The sequence below is a fragment of the Marmota flaviventris genome, chromosome X, assembly GCF_047511675.1.
Source record: "Marmota flaviventris isolate mMarFla1 chromosome X, mMarFla1.hap1, whole genome shotgun sequence".
Taxonomy (NCBI): Eukaryota; Metazoa; Chordata; class Mammalia; order Rodentia; family Sciuridae; genus Marmota; species Marmota flaviventris.
In genome coordinates, this window is record NC_092518.1 from 103,441,679 (window position 1) to 103,461,351 (window position 19,673).

General features: G+C 42.2%; 1 protein-coding gene across 1 annotated transcript in view; it reads right to left on the bottom strand.

Moving 5' to 3' along the window:
- The window catches only part of Tmem255a (transmembrane protein 255A), a 59,574-nt gene extending 42,657 nt beyond the window's left edge, over positions 1 to 16,917 (bottom strand). The window contains exons 1-3 of the mRNA XM_071606027.1: positions 16,810 to 16,917; positions 10,140 to 10,282; positions 1,511 to 1,573 (exon numbers count right to left, since the gene is read on the bottom strand). Coding sequence (XP_071462128.1) covers positions 1,511 to 1,573; positions 10,140 to 10,282; positions 16,810 to 16,867 — 264 coding nt within the window. The 5' untranslated portion in view covers positions 16,868 to 16,917. The remainder of the gene's footprint in view (positions 1 to 1,510; positions 1,574 to 10,139; positions 10,283 to 16,809) is intronic.
- Positions 16,918 to 19,673: the final 2,756 nt, after the last annotated feature.

A 19,673-nucleotide genomic window follows, 5' to 3' on the forward strand; every position in this document is an offset into this window, starting at 1 on the left:
TTTGCTCAAACCAGACTGCCCTATTCTCTAATGATGTTAGGTAACACAAATTTTCCTAATAACTGTGTTCTATTATAAAGGTAATACTACAACCCAATATGTCAGTACAGAGGTATTTGAAGGTGTTTCCAGGGGCAGGTCTTTCCTACATGCTACCTAGGTCTACCATCTGCCTTTGTTGACTCTCAGAACTAGATAAAATCCTCATTTTTTCTTTCTTGAGGTTTGAGAGGGGAAAGATAAGGAAACAGCATGGCATCAAGCTACTCTCCAAGGAGAAGGAAAAAAATCAAAGTCAAGGCCACCTTAGGGTTTTCCCTACTTCAACAGGCTAGAAGGAAATACTTATCTCCTTTGGGAGTTGTTCAGAAACCTCTCTCCATAAATCTCAATTCACAGCACTACAGAGAATTGGTAAATAATGGATGAACAATGTCATGAAATTGGCATTATTAGCTATGCTATAATCAGCTATACAATTAAAACTTGCCCATTATTTTGAATAATTTAAAACCAAAGTGCAAACACAACTGGATGGGGGAGAGTCCAGGTAAAATGGAAAAAAGAAAACTATTAGAACTCCCCCGAGGGTGATTCTCCATATTGCTAGGGGAAAACGTATGGTTAGAGTTCTGTGTCCCTGGAGCCATTACATTATCTGATTAAACTTGCTGTTAAATAGACCCCATTATCAAAATTTCAATGCCACAGAGACTTGTGCAGGGGGAGTCTCATCAGTCCAACCTCTGACCACTCACCAAGTTCTTTGATTTACAAGTCTATAAAACAGCAATATACTTTCAATTCACTCTGTACCTTCTTTTCTTGTCCTGGAGAAAGCTTTCTTACACTGAACCAGGGAAATACAACAGCTTGCACTTAGGGGTTAGTATTAGGGTATTAGGACATTAAACTTTCCAAGCTTCACCTTCTGTTATATACTCATCCTTCCTTTCCACCTTATGACATACTTTGGACTATGGGTAATGGAGATGTTTGGGCTGGCTTCACAATTTTAGTTTGTCTTTTTTGTGCACCAAGTACATTAGTTTTCTTAATCAGAGTAATCTCCTAAAAGTCAGGAACCCTCTGTAAAAACTTTCCCAAAAGATTATGTGTCAGAAAGGAAGATGTGAGGGTCACTAATAATTCAGGACTGCAATGGCAGAAATCACAAAAGCAAAGGTATTTCAGGCAAGGATGACAGCCTGACTTGACAGGCTGGAGCACTCCTTTGAGAGTGAGGAGGAAAGCAAAGGACAGGATCCAGAATATTCTATCCCCATGGCTTAAGGAGACTACTAGCTAGGCCACTGAGGAAGCATTAGGCAAAATGAGAACAAGTCCCATACCACAGGCTCACTGTAAAACAAATTCTCTAGAGGCTTAGGAAAAAAGACAAAGTAGTAATTTCTTTTGTGGCCAAATTTGTGCCAACTTAAGAGATATGTTACTTATCCACATAAATGTTGAACCTTTTCAGAAGAATTCTATAGGGATGAAAACTTACCATCTGCCGCTTGTTCTCAACAAGGTTTGATCCGATGATTCCGAGGAATGATCCAAAGCCGAGCTGAAAAGCAACATGGTATACATAGTCTGTGGGAAGACAGCTTCACCACACAGTCATCCTGGCTCCTGGATATGATTCAGGATGATGGAAAATAACTGGAGTGTAACTGCTAAAGCCACATGCAGTTACTTACACAAATAAAGCATGTGCAATAAAAGTATTTTCTCTCCTACCATTTGTCAATTTTCCCTTGTCACAATGAATCACACCTAAAAAGAACTTATGTGCCCCCAACTAAAAGTAAAGGTCAACTATAGCTTTTCAGAGCCTGCCTATTTCAATTTCAATATCCATTACCTAGCATGTGACTGGTGAGTCAGTACAAGACATATAATGATGAAAAGCACACATTACATTCTGATCTTTATCTGTTTTTGAAAAGGACCTTCCACTTTGATGCATGGGTTATAGTATAAAGGTTTGCAATAGCAATTTTTGATGCATCTGGCGTACTAATCAAACTCAGGAAGTACTTTAAAAATCAGCAAGCACCTTAACCCACACTAAAAAAATAAAAATAAAAAAGAATTTTTTTTGAAAGCCTATATTTGTGGTTGACCCACTGCAATTTATGTTAGCACTTATTCACCTCTTCTTCCATCTCTGCTTCATTTATGGATAGAAAGCATTCATTAAAGGGTGAATAGAAATGGCAGTGTAAAACCCTGAAAAACAATTTCCCTGTCTAAGTGGCTTGGATTATGGCTCAGTGTAGCAGATCCCACTGCCCTCTCAGCTTTGCCATTAGTGGACTGAGTCTGCCAGTCTCAGCCGAAAATGATCACTAACCGATAGCTATTGATGAAGATGAAAATGGAAGAAGTAAAAAGTGGTGAGAATGGACCAATAAATCTTAACACAAGTTCAGCAATGTAGTTACATTTCTCTTTAGCCTCACTAATGGTCTGGGTTTCCATCTGCAGCTTTACCTTGGCTCACAGGAGCATCTATTTCAGTCTGAGGCCCTGAAGCCTTACACTGATGCCTGGAAACTTAATGAACCCAAGGGCTGGGCTTGGTGGGGTGCTGCAGGGGAACTAAGTGGTTGTCTCAGGACCCCGAGAACAAAAGAAAATGAAAGGCAAGAATGGATGCAAATTTCCAAGGACTCCTGTTGAGTCACTCAGTGAGAAATCATTTTTTTTTTCTTTTTGGTACTGCAGGATTGAATCCAGGAATACTCAACCAGTGAGCCACACACCCCAGGCCCTTTTTATTTATTATTTTATTATTTTTTTATTTTGAGATAGGGCCTTGCTAAGTTGCTGAGGCTGGCATCCAACTTGTGATCCTCCAGCCTCAGCATCCTAAGCAAGCAATCACTCTTAGAAAACAGAAGCTGAAGGGTATAAAGGCATTTTCCATGCCACCCAAGACTCTACTGAGAAGATTCTCATTCAGTACTTAATCTATGCCTGTCTCCCACCTAGTCTTGTTTCAAATACAATTAAAATGTGTTGCCATAAAGCATACTGATTAAAACCTGGATATGACATTAGCCTGGCTTGCCACCCGAGCTCTTCTACTTAGACCCATGCAACCACTAGCAAACTGATTAACCTCTCTAAACCTGTTTCCTTATCTGTAAAATAGGAACCATAATAAGTGGCTACCTCATAGGGACTGTGTGAGGATTAACCAAAATGACACATTCAAAGAACTTTGCATAGTGCCTGGCACCACAGTAAATACCAAGTAAATATTATTTTGCTCTAGAGGTTATTATTACTATTTTTAAAGTCCTTTAACTTTTGAGCCACTCTAACCTGATACGAGCTGGAAAATCCTATCATTATTTGCTTTATTTAATGATAAGAGACTTTCCCTGTTCTATCTTATCTTCCCCTCCAATATGTTCCACAGCTTTTATTTTTTTAGAAGAAATTCCATGGATAGTCTGTGCTTGTGGCACTCTGGATCACTTGTGGAGATGGAAAGAAATTTGGATGCAGCTTCTTACAGGAAAAATAAGTCCTTTTCCCAAACAGTTCATCAGCTTCTACAGATATTCATAAAATGTCTCCTGAACCTCAAAAACAATCTTTTGCCTAAGAGAGGAAGCAAATAAACTGATTATTCCTGAAACTCAAATAACTCTCCAATGGCAGTGGCCAGAAGAAGTGGGCCCAGTCCTTGAGGAACCGACTAGAAAGAAAAGACACTCCAGAACTGGAAATCCTCAGCCAGCCAGTCATTTCATCTAGTTCCCCCACCTCCTTTATATTCCATTCTATTCCACTCCAAACCATTCAGTCTTCTAACATTTACTGAGTACCTCTGTATCAAATGTGTAAGAAGGCATGGTCCCTGTCTTTTAAGAGGGCACAGTCTTGTAAGGAACAGACAAACAATGGGTTAAGGACCACAGGGGAGGTAAAAAGAAAGTGCTATAGGAACAGAGAAGAATTCTGTATTTTATCCCTGGCTCGGCTATTTGTAAACTGCGTGACCTTGTGCCAGTCCCTTAACTACCCTGTGCTTTGGTTTCCTCATCTATAAAATGGGAATCATAATAGTATCTACCACACAGGGATTAACTAAGATAACATATGTAACATACTTGCATAAGTTAGGCTACTAAATAAATGGTAGCTCTAAGATTTCACAGAGAAGGAGACATTTTATATGGGTTCAAAGTATAGACACAGTTCAGTAGGCAGAATTAATAACCTACTGAGTCATGTCTGGAAGAATTCACTTACCTGGAATGATAGGTTGAGGAAATCATCAATGTCACTAAAAAGACCTTACATTTAAAGCATTTTAAGTTAAAAAAGGACTTACCCTCTATTTTGGTCACAGGAATGCTATGGAGTTTGGCAGAGCTGGTATCATTCCCATTTGACAGATGAGAAAATGGAGGACTAGAGAACAGTGAGAACTTGCCTACTCTTAGAGCAAGTTAACATCAGGCCTAGGATTAGTCATCTGGTCCCTGACTAATATCCAATGTTCTTTTTGCCACATCTTGCTGGATTTGTGACCAGTGTTACTAGAATAGTGACCTCCAAGTAACAAGGGACTCTTTGTTGCCCCCTAGGGAAGAAGTTCTCTGAAAAGAAGGAGTGAGAAGTCTTATTTGATGAAAAGTTGGAGAGCTGAAAATAAAGAACTGAGCAAGCATAGTTGTGCACACCTGTAACCCTAGCTACTCATAAGGCTGAGGCAGGAGGATTGCAAGTCTGAGGCTACTACCTTCAGCAACTTAGTGAGATGAGACCCTGTCTCAAAATATTTTTTAATAAGGACTCGGGATGTAGTTCAGTGGTAAAGTACTTGCCTAGCATTTACAGGCCCCGTGTTCCATCCCCAGTGCTGGAAAGAAGAAGGAAAAGGAGAAGATGAAGGGGAAGAAGAACAACAACAACAAAACTGAATCAACAGAGTTTCCTGAAAATGGGCAGCTACTTCTAATAAAGTGCTTGCTCTCTTCAGACCTCAGAAAGGTAAGCTGTGTGGTCCCCCATCAAGAGCTTCATGGAATCATGTAATAATGTTCAGACCTTTGGACCTCCATCTTGATTCCCCACTACCTGAACAAATAATTAGTTTGCTTTGTTTTTGGCTGCCTTCCATATTTGGAAGAAAAAAAAGATAAATCATTAGAAATCAAAGTCAGATTCAAGGGCTCTGTTTGGACTGCACCTCCTCACCTATGCCTATTCCCATCCACTGCTCCAGACACAGAGGGTTGAGGCTCAGAAGGATTAGTCATTTGGTAAATATTATTGGAAATCTACTCTGTAGCAAGCACTGTGTTTGATCTGTGATTTAGAAGTTAGGAGTTGGGAAGGGGTACAATACTCAGACCAATGAAATTCAGGCTTAAGGAGCTCAAACTATAGTTAGGTAAACCAGTGCACAATCCCTTTCTGTAATCTTGAAATCCACAAAGCTCTTAAAACAAAAAGAGTTCTCTGGTAACTAACTTGGTAGCAAAGTCTGACCTTGAGCTAATATGAGATTATTTTATAATCTTTATCCCACTAAATGTAAAAATTCATACGTTGTTATAGAAATGTGAAGACATTTGATTATGGTACTTGATACTTCTCAAAGCCTTGCTGGAGTGCTAGGTAATATATGGCACTTGCACTGTATAATTTTTCTAAAATAAAAAATAGTCTAAATTTGGAATCACACCTGGCTGAAATGTTCAGATAAGAAATAATGGACTCATATAAATAAACCTAATAAAATATAGCCCAACAGATGCCACAGAGAACATATGAGTATTTTCCAGGAATCACAAGTAGGAGGAATCCATAGTAGAGAGTTTAAAGATGGTAGATACCACTGTGGACTCCAGTAACTGAGAAATGTTCCCGCTATGTCTGTAAGTTGGGATGGGACAGAACATTTAGATAGATAACAGAGAGGACATTTGGGGAAAATGTGAGCAACTGCACCAAGGCAGAAAGATCCAAATCTTGTTCATGGGACTATGACAATCTTGGCAAAAGAGAAGTAATGGGAGACAGTCAATGAATTGTGCCATTATAAAACTCTTATCCAGAAAAATCAGGATTTAAGTCTCATTTTAAAATATACTTCAAATTAGGGATTTATATTTTAGAATAAACTTAGATTTTAGAAACATTTTCAATAAGAGATGGAAAAAGTTTCTGCCTAATTCACACTAAACCACAAAAACTAATATCCAGAGCTTCTTATATGTCCTCAGTATTCAAGTTAATTTTAAAAATTGGTATTGTCAAAAGAATCTTCACAAGTGAAGCTGAAGTCACATTGGCCTACAAGTTTTAGACTACTGGCTGTTTTGAATGATTCCTGTTGTCCCTGTCTCCTAATACTTCACTGTAACTCTGATGTGATTGTCAATCAACTGACCCCCACCTTCCAGGAAATGGAGCAGAAACACCTGTTTTTTTTCTCCTGAAAGAAAACAGGAAAGTAGGGACCTAATAGTACAACAACTGGAGAGAAGTTACCGAAATGAAAGCCTTTCCCTACTGCTCAGTGGGCCCACTCCATCTTGTGGGTTGCTTGGGAAACATATTTAGAAGCTTCATTCTCTTGGATCTGAGGTAAAATGATTAGAGGGAAGGAAAGACCTCTCTCACCTGCCGTTTTCTGCTAGAACCCAATCAAGGGTCTTCAATTTTTAGGCCTTCAAAGTAGAAAGCTCACCAGAACTCTTTTGGAATGAAATATGTCTTCAAAACATTCAAAAACAGTGAAAGCCTTAGTTAGCCACTTTATCTTTGCCAATTTTAAAACCTTACTGTTCATCCTGTAAGGTTATGTCTTTAAAAATGTGTTTATGTGTCTTAGAACAATGATACACTACTTTCCAGCTCAGGTAGAGAAGCTAACACACTGTTATAATGTACCTCACCATACAGTGGCATCTGGTTGGCAAAATGAAAATGCCCCTGAATAGTCTGACATGACTTGACAATTATGTAAATTGAATTATATTTTAAATGCCAGAGATATCAATATTTAAATGAACTGTATGCTGTATGGTAAGTTTCTTTTAATCTAATAATTTTCCCTAATTTGTCTGTTTTGAAATTTTAAATTCTCATATATTGTTAACACATTTAACCAGACTCCAAAATAGCCTGGTTCAGAGTTACCTGACATTTTCAAAAAATTCTATACAATGGTAGTTTATATTAAAAGTAACCAATTTGACAGTGCAGAATCTTAAAATGTCATATTATACTTCTGGTTTTCTTGCTAAGCACATTTTATTAAGTTTTATTTCTCCATGTGGTTGCTGGTCCACCAAAATTATACTCCCCTGGGGTGCTCATTAAAATGTAGATTTAACATGCATTACTTTTTCAATCAAAGGTTAGCTTATGAAAAGCTCCTGAAATGCACGTTTGTAGGCCCCACCCAGAATCAGAATCTCTTGTGGGAGGGAGGAAAGATCTATATTTTTCTCAGTTTCACCAGTTTCTTGGGTGGGGAAAACCACTGGTCTAGGGTTTACATAGTAACTCCCTAATAACCAAAATATTCAATTAGTGAAAGCTCCTCATTCCCAGACGAATCTGGATTCTCAGGTGTTTACTATTTTAGAGGTAGGAGTCCTGATTTGTATTTGTTATAACATGATCTGACTTATAAACTCAAATGGATTTTTTGATTTTTCAAGCTGTTATCTTCTCCCCTTCATGTTAATTTTCTGTAATTAAAACCCATTTTAAAGGAACAATCTACAGGAACTATGAGAGCAAAATTTTAAAGGTTAAACCGTGGGGACACACTGTCCAGTAGGATGGTTCTTGTATTAACACTTCCATGTTAACTTTTAGTGAAACCCACACCTACACAGACACTCGCCCCCACTGCTTCAACTTGCAATGCTAGCTGAACATCAGGTACTTGAATAACAACAATCACATTCCCTCCTTCCTTTATTAATATATTCCAACCTAGCCACCCACAGTCAGATATTCTACAGGGAAGGTTTATAGCCACTGTTCATGAATAGTAGTTTGTACTCTTGGGAAAATACCTTCCCCTCACCCACCGTGACTGTGAATCTTGGCTTGAGCATTTGCTCATCAGTCAGAAATATTTTACTAATGCAGCTACCTGAAACACACAAAGTCACACAGACCCTATAAATTGCTTTTCCAAGCCACCAAAATGCTCTCTTACCCCCTCCTTTCCTCCCCTTCACTTTGCTTGTGTTTAAAAATAAAACCCAATTCTGCTGACGACTGCTTTTCTTGCTTCACCACAGGAAGTAGACTGGGTGAGTTCTCACATCATGTGTTTTTCAGAGGGTACAGAACACCAACCGGTGTCTGTTAGACACCTGCCCTCTGCTGGGGCTGGGGGTAGCCCTGCCTGACCAAAAGCTTCAAAGGCACTTCCCCTGGAAGCCTTTAGCTTGAGGGAGATGCAGCTCACATCAGGCCCCAGCCTCACAAGGACTATTGAGGAGGCTAACTGTGGAATGGAATCGGTGACCTAGGCAACAGGCTCCAGGCTTGGTCAGTCATAGCACTGGCTTGTCAAAGGCATCATCTTTAATCCGTTCTCCACCCTTTGCTTCTCTCTCCACAGGGGTGAAGTGGGATGCAAAGAGATACGTGTGTGTGCCCACACGTGTGCATGAGGACAACTAACAACAACAACAAAATATATCTGACCTCTTTGTCTTCCTAAAATAAAAATAAACTGTCCTAAACTTCTTTCTTGTTCTCTAGCAGTTACAATCAGGGAGCTATTTGATATTTAAAATATGATCCAACCTCCAGAGTTAGGTTTTTGGGTTCAACAGCAGTGTCCACAGAGCTGAATGAAGATTTTTTGTTTTTATATTTGAGACAGGGTCTTCCTACATTGCTCAGGCTGGCAAATGAAAAATTTTAAGTGCAATGAATTTGACTTTCTTCAAAGTGTATTGGATGTCCTTTGAAGGTGGGTAAAACAATCCACTGGAATATGGAAAGTAACCATTAGAACTCCTGTTTCCTATTTATTATTTGTCTAAAATAAGAAGAAAGAAATTAAGTATTACTAATAGTCAATAAATGGACTGTCACTGGCACCGTCCATAAGTGTGAATGTCAGATGATCAGGTGAGCCATCCTTCTCGAAGAGGGCAAGTTCCAAGCAGCAAAAGGTTGATGGTGGGGTGATTTATGTATCCCAGATTGTATTATCTAGTTTTAGTTAAAGTAGTTCCAACAAGATGGACAAGAAATTTGGAAAGACTGTTGAGAAATCACAAATTGAAGATGATCCTAATAATATAAGTACAAATGAGCAACAAGAAAATGGCAGAGTTGATACTTCTAACTCCTAGGGAGAGTTCTTTGTCAGCCACATTGTGAGGTCAATAAAAATCAGTGACCTAATAAGATTAGAGTTAATCATACCTGATAAGAAGTCAGTCAAAAACATCTACAATTATCTAGCAGGGTTATTTGAAATAAGGATTTATAGCCACTATCTTTACTGACAAACTTCACACTAAGCACATATTTATCCTGTGACATTTTAGTTAATGTTTATAAGAAGATATTAAAAATCATTTATTTCATTTTAATCTAATTTTTGAATTTCCATGTTTGTATAACTTTAATGAACATGTACATACCTTATAAGTGAATAAACACACATACAACTCCTGCATCTTTTTCCTGATGGGAGTTCAGGGTCATTTTGAAGAATAGTGCTGTTGGTCATAGTGTGTCAAGTTGCCAAGGTCTTCAGATTTCAGGTAAGGTCAGATGACCTCTAATATATATAGGAAAGCAGATGTCCAGAGAAAGGATCTTAGCTAAAGGTTAACACGCTAATTAGGAACATTTCCTAAACTAGAAAACAGAGGTCTTAAAAAGTAAGGTGATCTGCTCAGGACCACACTCATAGTTAGGGATGGCACTGGGATTCTTCCGAGTTTTAGTCTACAGTTTTTAACAGGGTTAGAGTTGCCTCTCTGTATACAGAAGGATATAAAGAGAAAATCTGAACAAACACTAGAAACTCAAACAGAATTGAAAACCATCAAAGTAGAGTAGGAATCTCTGTAGCCAGCAAGCTATGGAGACCTACCTATGTTTTCTATACTTACAATGACTCCTGGGTAATAACCTCCAACGGTCACATTCTGGGTCCTGGTGGTTGCAGCAAGGCCCACCGTGAGAATTAACACGGACACTATAAGCAAAGTCACGGTGACATAGATGGAGTTTCGTTTCCTCCGATTGAAGGCTCCTGAAAACATACAGAGAAACTGAAATTGCTCATTTCAGCCAGGAAAAGGAGTGACTTAAAGAAAAAATTTACTAGTTTTTTTCCTACTCCTACTGGTAACTGGGGTTATCTCTGGGGAGTGGGATTATGGGGAACAGATGGAGCTTTCGTTTTTGTGGTCATTGGGTGCCACTTTATAATAAAAAAAATACATTTCCAGTTTGAAAATAAACAACAGAATAAAATTCACCAGTTACATAAAAACAAAACAAATTTTGTACTTTTGGCATTCTATAAAAGATGTGTCATACCCACTTAGCAGAGTGTTTTTTTAGGCCAAATTATAAGGCATATGATGAATGAGAAGTGTTTGTGTGGAGATATTAAATGAAAATATTTTAAAGCCAATATGAAACTAAGGAGGTTTTTTTCATAAGCTTAGAGATATGAAATTTCATTTTCAGTGTAAATATCAGAACCAAGCCAGGTACTGGGATTCTTTTTCATTTATTTCTGACATTTGCCACCTCATGTATAAACTTTAAAATGGTGTGTTGGCAAGATTTGTCACATAACAAATGTGTGTAATAAAGTAAGTGTTTGGAGGCTATTAGTCCACAAAGATATCTATCGGGGGAGGTAGATGGGAAAGATTATAACTTATACACATTTAGGCTTATGTGAGGATGACATAAATATAAATGATGTGAAACCCATTCTTCTAGTCAGGGCTTATCAGACCTGATAGCACAAACCAATATTTTTTTTCAAGAACAGGCTTATTAAGTCAGATAGAAAAATGGTGTCTAGGCTCAATTTTCAATTTAATTTTTTAAAGGAACCATGCATTGCTTCACACTTTGCAGGCATTTCTCTGGCATGGGAAGGAGGTCCTCAAAAGAAATTCCAGGGGGGAGTTACTATATAGGAGTTGGGGGTGGCTGTAATAATCAAATGGGAATGCTAAATGCTATGAGAGTCTGGTTATCTAATGGAAGCATGGAAGGTAGGGAGAATGAAGCAGTGGTGAGTCTTATGATGGGGTTGCCTGCCCCAGGTGGCTTAACTGTCATTTGAAGCCTGAAAGAAATCCCTTCGGACAGCTCCTAAGACCAGGTCATTCTGGGAAGCCTCACTGCAGCCTCAAGAGGCAGTGATAGAAAGATGCTGCCTAGACTGCACCATAAGGAGGGAAGAGGGAGAAAAGGGGGAAGGGGAAAGAAAAATCAGGAGGGCCTTGGTGGTGAAAGCGGGGGAGGGTGCCATGTTGGGCCTTGCAGCCTCCTGCACACATCCTCCCACTGCCGCCCCCAGTATGGAAGAAAAGCCTCAGTAGTGCCACCCTGGGTTAGCCCCACCATCTATCTTGTCTTCCCTGTGCAAGCCACCGGAGGTGGGAGGGGCTGGCAATCTCCCCTGACGTCAGCCTCAAAAGTGAGGGATGTGACTCATCAGGGTCATTTTTTATATAGTACTGTGCTTTGACCATTTTACATCAAAATTTAGAAGTGGTTTGAGCCTTTATAAGCACCCATATAGTAATGTGCCAATCACCCTGGGAAGAGAGGTTACAGTTGGGAAATGTGGTTCCTCTCCAGTGAGACCTGAATCCAGGAAAAACATAAAGGCCCAGAGACACCTGTAACATCAGGGGCTTTTGTGTGAGATGGCTATTAGGGATGCAAATGGCAAACTGATGAGCAGTAAGCATGATGAGCAAAGTAAGCCATTCAGACAGCCTGGTGCTGGGAAGAGAATAGAAGAGGGGTGGGGTGGGTGGGGTGAATAGGATTTATTTCTTCTGTTTATCTGAAGATTAGTTATCCTTCCTCTCCAAAGCAAGGCCACTAAGTCTATTCGATGATAGATACTTAGTGAGTATCTGTAAGTTGGTTCAAGGGAAGGACTGTAATGTAAACTTAGCAACCCCACCTCCCATTCTTGTAAGCCTTCCTTTCTCCTTTGTCACCCCCACAGGATCTCTAGCCCTCCCCTGCCTCAAATTGGCAAAAGAGAGTAAGGGAACATCTGGATAGATACAAGGTGTCTTACATGGAAAACATGTAACCTTACAGATAAACTGGAGGAGTGTGTGTGTATGCATGGTCTTGCTAATTTGTTTGTTTCACCAGCCTGTTCCTTCTCCACCAACTGACCTTTAATTTTCACAGCTCCTGGGTCTTCTTTGCAAATATCACTCTAACTCTTAAAAGCACAGGAGCCAGGTCAGAAAAGTGACTCAGCAAACCGCATGGTGTCATTCGGAAATCTATTTCCCCCCTCTGCTTTAGAATTGAAAATTCAGTCAGTTGAGAAACCCAAAGATCCTACAACCCCCACAGGGTTCTTACCTCCAGAATAGGATTTGCTTTGGATAAAATTGCTAAGAAAATGCTCCCCTCATTATGTTGAATTATCTGTTCTTGGTCCCTCCCCGCTCCCCCATCAACCCTTATTTTACACTAAAAGGCCCACAGTCGTATAAAATTAAATTTTTTCTAGTTGCACTGGGGGAGTTGACTACTTGGTGAAGCTCCTGGGTGAATCTTTTCAAAATGAAGAATCACCCCTCAATTAAACTTCAGTGTTAATTTGACTTAATACAATCGACATCTACTTAGAGCAAGACATATGGATAGTATGTTCTATGAAGATGTGGCCAGGGATCCTAAAAGGTGGCTTATTATGTTTGCTTAAAACATTCTCCTGGTGATTGTTTAATTTTAGAAGGAAAATAATCTTATTCTAATTAAGGTACAATTTGGGGTTTGCCTTCAATTTTTTCTGTGAACATGTAGCATTGTTTTGTTCCTGTTTTGCTTAGTAAACCAGCACATCATAAACTAAGACACTGTGAGCTAATTAAAAACAGCAGCAGGTACTTGAAAACAGTGCCTATCACAGTGTTTAGTATCTAGTGAGCAGTCGGTACTTGTTGAATAAACAAGGGGCAACATCTCAAAATTATCTCCCTTCTAATTAAAAAGGCTTGGGAAGAATTGTGTAAATAAATATTGGTTAGGTTCATAGAACTGATTTTTTAAAAATAGGGTACAACTGAGGGCTCCCCAGAACTGAAGGCCTTCTGGACATCTGTGTCACAATACCAGTATCTCCCACTAACCCATCCCTTTGGTGCCCAGTATATTTATGCTTAAACAATAACTGCTAAAACCAACAGAACCGAGAGTCTGAGATCTCCTCACTGGCATTGCCTCCCCCCACCCAGCAGCCTCCCTGCAGAACTACTGCAGCCCTCCCTCTCTGCAGTGCCCCACCTCCATCCCAGAATCCCAAGGACCAGGATGCTCAGCTCTAGAGGCACCCAATTATTTGCTATCTCCACTCTTCCAAATACAGCCAGCTTCTCCCTCCTCTGGGTTTTCCTCCTGATCAGAGCCCCCACCTGCATTGCGGTCTTTGAATCCGAGTCCCTCCTTTCATTTGAAACCTGCTCAAAATTCACCTCCTCCAAGTTTTTCTTGATCAAGCTCTTTCTGCTCCATTCACCCATTATTTCCTGCCCCTAAATTCCTAGAGACCATACTCAGTAAGTATTTTAACTGGAACTGCTACAATTACAATTGTAACTGTGGGTCTGGTCCCACCAGTTCCAGGACTAGGTATCTGACAAGATAAGGTGTGGGCTGCTTAAAGCACAGGATGTTGTCTCTGTCCACTTGTGTTTTACCTTGTACATGTTCTTGATTACCCCCTCCCAAGAAAGTAGATAAGGTGTGTAATCTTTATTGGGGTGCAGCAAAGATGGAGGCTCAGTATCCTGTCCTGTATGCTGTGCTATTGACGATTGGCTAATTCTCAGGGTTGATCTTTTGAAACAAACCCATTAGGATTTGCTTACCTGAATCTGCTTTGCCACACAGGTCATGGATGGATCCCAGGAAGTCCCCCGCTTTGAGAGTCCGTGCAAACAGGTGGCTGCCCACACAAGAGCTTCAAAGCTCTGCCAGCCTCCCAAACATATCTTTAAAGGTGCTGAAATCCACCACCTCTACCCTCTTAGTCAATTCTTTGAAAGGAAACAGCCAAGGCCTCCCGGTGAATTATAAATGTGTTATTTGGGAAGGAAGGAATGCCCTGCTGTAATAGAGATGCCTTAGCGCCTGGGGGCAGTGTTGCCAAAATGGAGAAGGGGGTTTCTAGAAGGGGATGGAGGGGCGCAGGAGTCAAATTACCGGCTTTATAATTTTCAAGCGCATGCTCCGCTCTGAGTCTTGCTCATCCCCAGGCAGCCAGCAAACATAGAGTGCAGGCACCTTGATGCAGTGTGTGTCTGTGTGTTTAAATTTTTATTGTTTTGGCTGCGGTTGTGTCTTGACTGTAAAGGGACTCCCCTCAGAAATGCTGCCCATAGAGGCTGAAACACTAACCCACCCACTCACTCCCGCTCCCCTCCTGCAAGGAAAGTGTGGCATTGCCAGAGATAAGTGGGAGTAGCTCCTAAGTAGCCTAGACGCTGATTCAGGCCTGGACTGTGCGGGACCAGTGCCAGGGGACTCCGGGGAGACTCCCATGTTCAAAACTGTTGGAAACCCAGGGTTACCACTCAGCTCAGGAATTTGCTCATGCTGTAGGTCTGCGGACTTTAAAAAGCGGAATGCGTGGCACCGGTTCCGCGTCCGTATGAAATCTATTCTTTTCCCACAGTGTTGAGAATGGGCAAATCCCACTTAAGCTTCTTGTTGTGCAGACCTTCTGAGAAACACAACACGGGCTGGGGGCCCTTGGGAGTCCAAGAAAGAACTTTCTTAGTCTTCTTCCCCCAACCCACAGTGCAGTGTGTTAAGTAGCAACCCTTTATGCCTTGATCTTCCATATGCCCACTCAGTCAGATGCGCCAGGGCAATGAGGCTTGATTTGCAGGTGGTTGCCCGCTGCGGGAATGGTCGCTGAGGAACCCTTGCCCTCCTCCACCCAACCCTCCCTGGAGCAACAGCTTGGCGTCGGGGAACCAGGGCTGTGCTGGCGCCACAGCTGGCCAAGGTAAGGAGTACATTCTGTGTGCGTGCGTGTGCGTGTGTGTGTGTGTGCGTGCATGTTGGAGAAACAGCAAGAGAACCCTGGGGTTAAGGAGGGGGCGGGGGAGTCTGGTACTGCTGGGCTCTAGATTCGACTCTGGTCTCGTTTGTGCCCCGTTGCAAAACAACTACGTCCTAAAAAATGAAAAGAGCAAAATCTTATGCTGAATATGCAAAACCATTGAAAATATGGATCTTTCTCCCATCCCGCAGATAACAGTTTCTGGGGACCCTTCTGTGAACGAATTTTGTTGAGATGATGTCTTTTGCAGGCAGTAGAGAGCTCGCATAAGAGATTCAATCTTCTCCCCGCCCCCTCCCCTTGAGATGTTCCAGCAAATTCATCATAGAAAACCTGAGCAGAGTGAATGGCAGGAATCCGGGTCGGAGGGATTTTGCGGGGTATAAAGTAAGTTGGAAAGAGCGAATTCGATTTGGTTGAAGTGTATCCGCGGCGAATTTTAAGATTAGGTGGGATCAGGGTTTGACAATCCCCTCCTGCTCTCCTGGGCTCCAAATTAATTTCTCCGCCCAGTGAAATCATAGGGCTTGGGAAGGTGTCTAACAGTTGAGGGGGCTGGGTTTGTTTTTGTTGTTGTTGTTTGTTTGTAACTACCAAATAACAGCTTTGAGGACAGCCAAGTAGGTGCCCAAAGGTAGCGGTTCCCCAGTTTCTAGGAGAAAAGGTGTTGAAAGGGGCCCCTCCCCCTCCAACCACCGTGAGAGGAAAAGCGCGACTTCAGAAGATGAGCGGGCTCGCGCTTGGTCTTCTTTCTCCCACTCTCACTTGTCCACCCCCCCCTTTCCGTGTTTTTCACACTCACGCACATTCCGTGCATTTGGAACAGAATAGGAATCAAATTCAAGGAATGTTGATCCTGCACTGCAGACGGCAGGGCTGGGCTGTCTTGAGTGATTCCTTAGGAATTCCCCTCCCGCCAGTCCCCCCCTCCTCCCCCCGCCCATCCCCCAGGGTTGCGCAAACCCCCATTAGAGAGGTGCAAATCAGCACCCCCCCCCCATCATCTCTGCAGCTCTGAATTTTAAGGCAGCTTCAAGAGAGTTGGGAGGGGGCGAGGATCCTGCTTCTAATAATTATCTTTAGTCGTGAGCTCTTAGAAGTGACGAGGACTTTGCAAAGAGGGAGCGTCGAATGGAAAGCGAAGGCGCAGGTTGAAGGGAAGTGTTTTGATCCCCAGACAGCTGGGATTTACCACTGGCTGCAAGTCTGTAGACACACGCACACAAACACGCACACACCCGCACTCCTGGGCAGGGATACTCCGCCGCAAGCTTGGCGCTCCAATATCCGCGCGTCGCCCCCCGCCACAACCGGGCCGCTTCCCTGGGGTTCTGGTCCGCCACCCTGACTCTGGGGCTTGTGGACCCCCCCCCCTCAGTCCCGCTTCCCGCTCTCTGGCTCTCAGGGCGACTAGGGCGCTCGGAGTCCAGAGGGCAGCGCACTCACCCCTTACTGCCGCCGCCCGTAGATAGGGAGGCTAGACTTACCCATGGAATCGGGCAGGGACATGTCGCTGGACCGCTGCTGAGTCAGGGACTGATGCATGGTGAAAGCTGCCCGGTTGCCCCAGTGCCCGAAGCTGCTTCAAGCGCCCCCAGCTCAGGGCGCCCCGCAGAGCATCCTACTCCGAGGCTGCCTCTGCTGGTCCCTCGGAGAGCTGAGAGAGACTGCCTCTGGTTGAGAGCTGCAGCCCAAGTGCCGCCTCCCCCCTCCCTTCCCCTCTTCTCCCTCCCTCCTCTTCTGCCTCCCTCTGCTCTGGGAGGCAGCAGCACTGGCGGTCCGTGCAGCGGCGTGCGCTTGCGCAAGACCCCCCCCCCGCCCTCCCCCTCGGCCTCCCCATCCTAGTTATCCACCTCCCAGCCTCCCAAGCCAGACAGGGAGCCGTTTTAGCCCCTTGGGGCCAGGGCTGCGCAGAGAAAGGGAAGGAGGCTTCAGCCTGAGGCCAACCCACCTTCTCTGTAGTTTGGAGAGAGGGTCTTGGGTAATCACCCTGTTCTAGGACTTATAATTGGGGAGGGGGACAGAGTCAGAGGTTTAGTGGAGAGAACACGCGCGCGCGCGCGTGCACACACACACACACACACACACACACACACACACAATTTGTGCAGGTCTGGTCTTAGTGCTTCCAGAATGACATAATGGAGCTGGAGATGATCCAGAGAAGGGCCACTCTATAATCAAGAGGATGGTGAGGGGAGGCTGCCATATGAAGATAGATTAAACAAATGCAGACTCTTTAGTCTAGAACGATGAAGGCTGGGAAGGGATGTGACCAGAGTGTATAAAATTATGGAGAGAGAGAGAGAGAGAGAGAGAGAGAGAGAATATGAACACAGCCTCATTCATCAGATCTGAGAATTCTAGAACCAACAGCCCCCTAAAAGCTACAAGGAGATTAAGCCAAAGCAAGTATGACTTTGCATCAGCACCCCAATTTAAATTTTTATTCAAGTGCTTTTATATCAAAGATCTCATTTTTTCATCATAGCAGACATGTAAGGGAGGAAGAAAAATTATCACTAACCCCATTTTATAAATGAGGAGACTGAGTCTCAAGTGAAATTTTCCTGTGGTTACTCAGCTCTTAGTGGGATAAGTGGAATTCGAACCTAAATCTGTTGGACTCCTGGATCAATGCTCTTCTTGCTACCGCAGCTGCCTCCATACCCCCATTTCTCCCCCCAGAAATCCAAACCAGATTAATTACAAAATTCTCCTGAAAACCAATGGAATGTAAGATAGTATTTGGTTCTTTCCAAATCTTTCTTTGCTAATCTACTGTGAGGCTTTGTTTCCTTATCCAGGAAATGGAACCAAAGGCCCTTACTCATTTTTACTTTCCAAAGGTTTTTGAAAAGTTCCTGAAGGTTAAAAAGGGAGACCTTTGTGAAGTACTCAGGCCCCTCAGGGGCCAGGTTGAATGCTGTGTCAGGTATTATTAGCAGCCCTACACTATAGATTTGGTTTTGAAATCTGTGATATATGTCCTACATAGAGACAAGATGCCCACTATTGTAGGGGGTGTGTGTCTTAAGAATGCTATGTGTTTGAATCAGAGTCTCCATAATCTCCACAAATGCAGAGAGAAATCCCAGATTTATACTCTTGCAATGATTGTTTTTTCAGTCATGTTTACTTATCTCTTCCTCTTCCCACTCTAAATATCTCATATTTAACATGGAGACCTCAGGCAACCAGCACTGATTTCTCAGGAGTACTTCATTATTATTTTGCTTCTGTAAAAGTAGCCTTGAGGAAAAGAGGTTTTTAAACAGGCTAGAAAAGATTGTTTAACACCTTATTTAGAGATGCTTGGCTCCCCTATAGCAGCCATACAGCTAGAGGTCCCCAAAGAAAGCAAATGGAATCTTGTTACTGTACCATGCTGGTTTCAATGGATAGAATGAAGCTGTTTCACTTTAGATAGTAAAACACTACCCATCAAATGACACAGAGGGCATATGTAGCTTGACCTTTAATACAAGCCACAAACTAGTGAGGTACCCTTAATGGGGGTGAGCTTTGCTTTTGCAACATCTGTATTCCTGTATCCTGTGTGAACACTGAATATTATTTTAAAAGTACTAGAGGAGCTAACTGTTTAATAGAACTGCATACTGTATATATTTTGTACTGTCTCTTGGGGTGCCTTATGGGACTTGGAACACAGCAGGCACTCAGTCAAGTTAAAAATGACTTTGAGACCAGTAGCAGTGATAATAGCAGCAGCTGCAGCGGCTCAGAGAGTAGTAGCAGCCGTCTCCCCAGAGATGGTGTGCTTGTTTGGATCTGGGAAAAGGGGAGGGACTAGAATGAAAACTAGGGGGAAAAAACCAGTATTTTAATCTAAACCTCTTTTCCATCAAAAAAAAAAAAAGGTTTATTTGGGGACTGGGGTTGTGGCTCAGTGGTAGAGCACTTGCCTAGCACGTGTGAGGCACCGGGTTCAATTTTCAGCACCACATATAAATAAATAAAATAAAAGTCCATTGACAACTAAAAAAAATTATTTTAATTCAGAGTGAGCTGGGCAGTTAAAACATAGAAGACAATCTTTCCTGGGCTCCATTCTAATTTTCTTCATGTCAAAACACATGTGGATTTTATACATAAATAGGCTCATGATAAAAATTACCAATAGATACGTCATCTAGATAAAGGAATATGTCTTTCATGCAAGTGGGGACTACTATAAAACTGCTTGGTTAGCTTCTGATAAAAAGAGATTATTAAAATGGCTTAAAATAAATCCTTTTTATTGCAAGCTTAATCAAGCATACAGTGTTGTCTTAGGTCGCAAACTATTTTATAGCATAAGGAAACGTTTGCCAATGGGACTGCAGCCTAC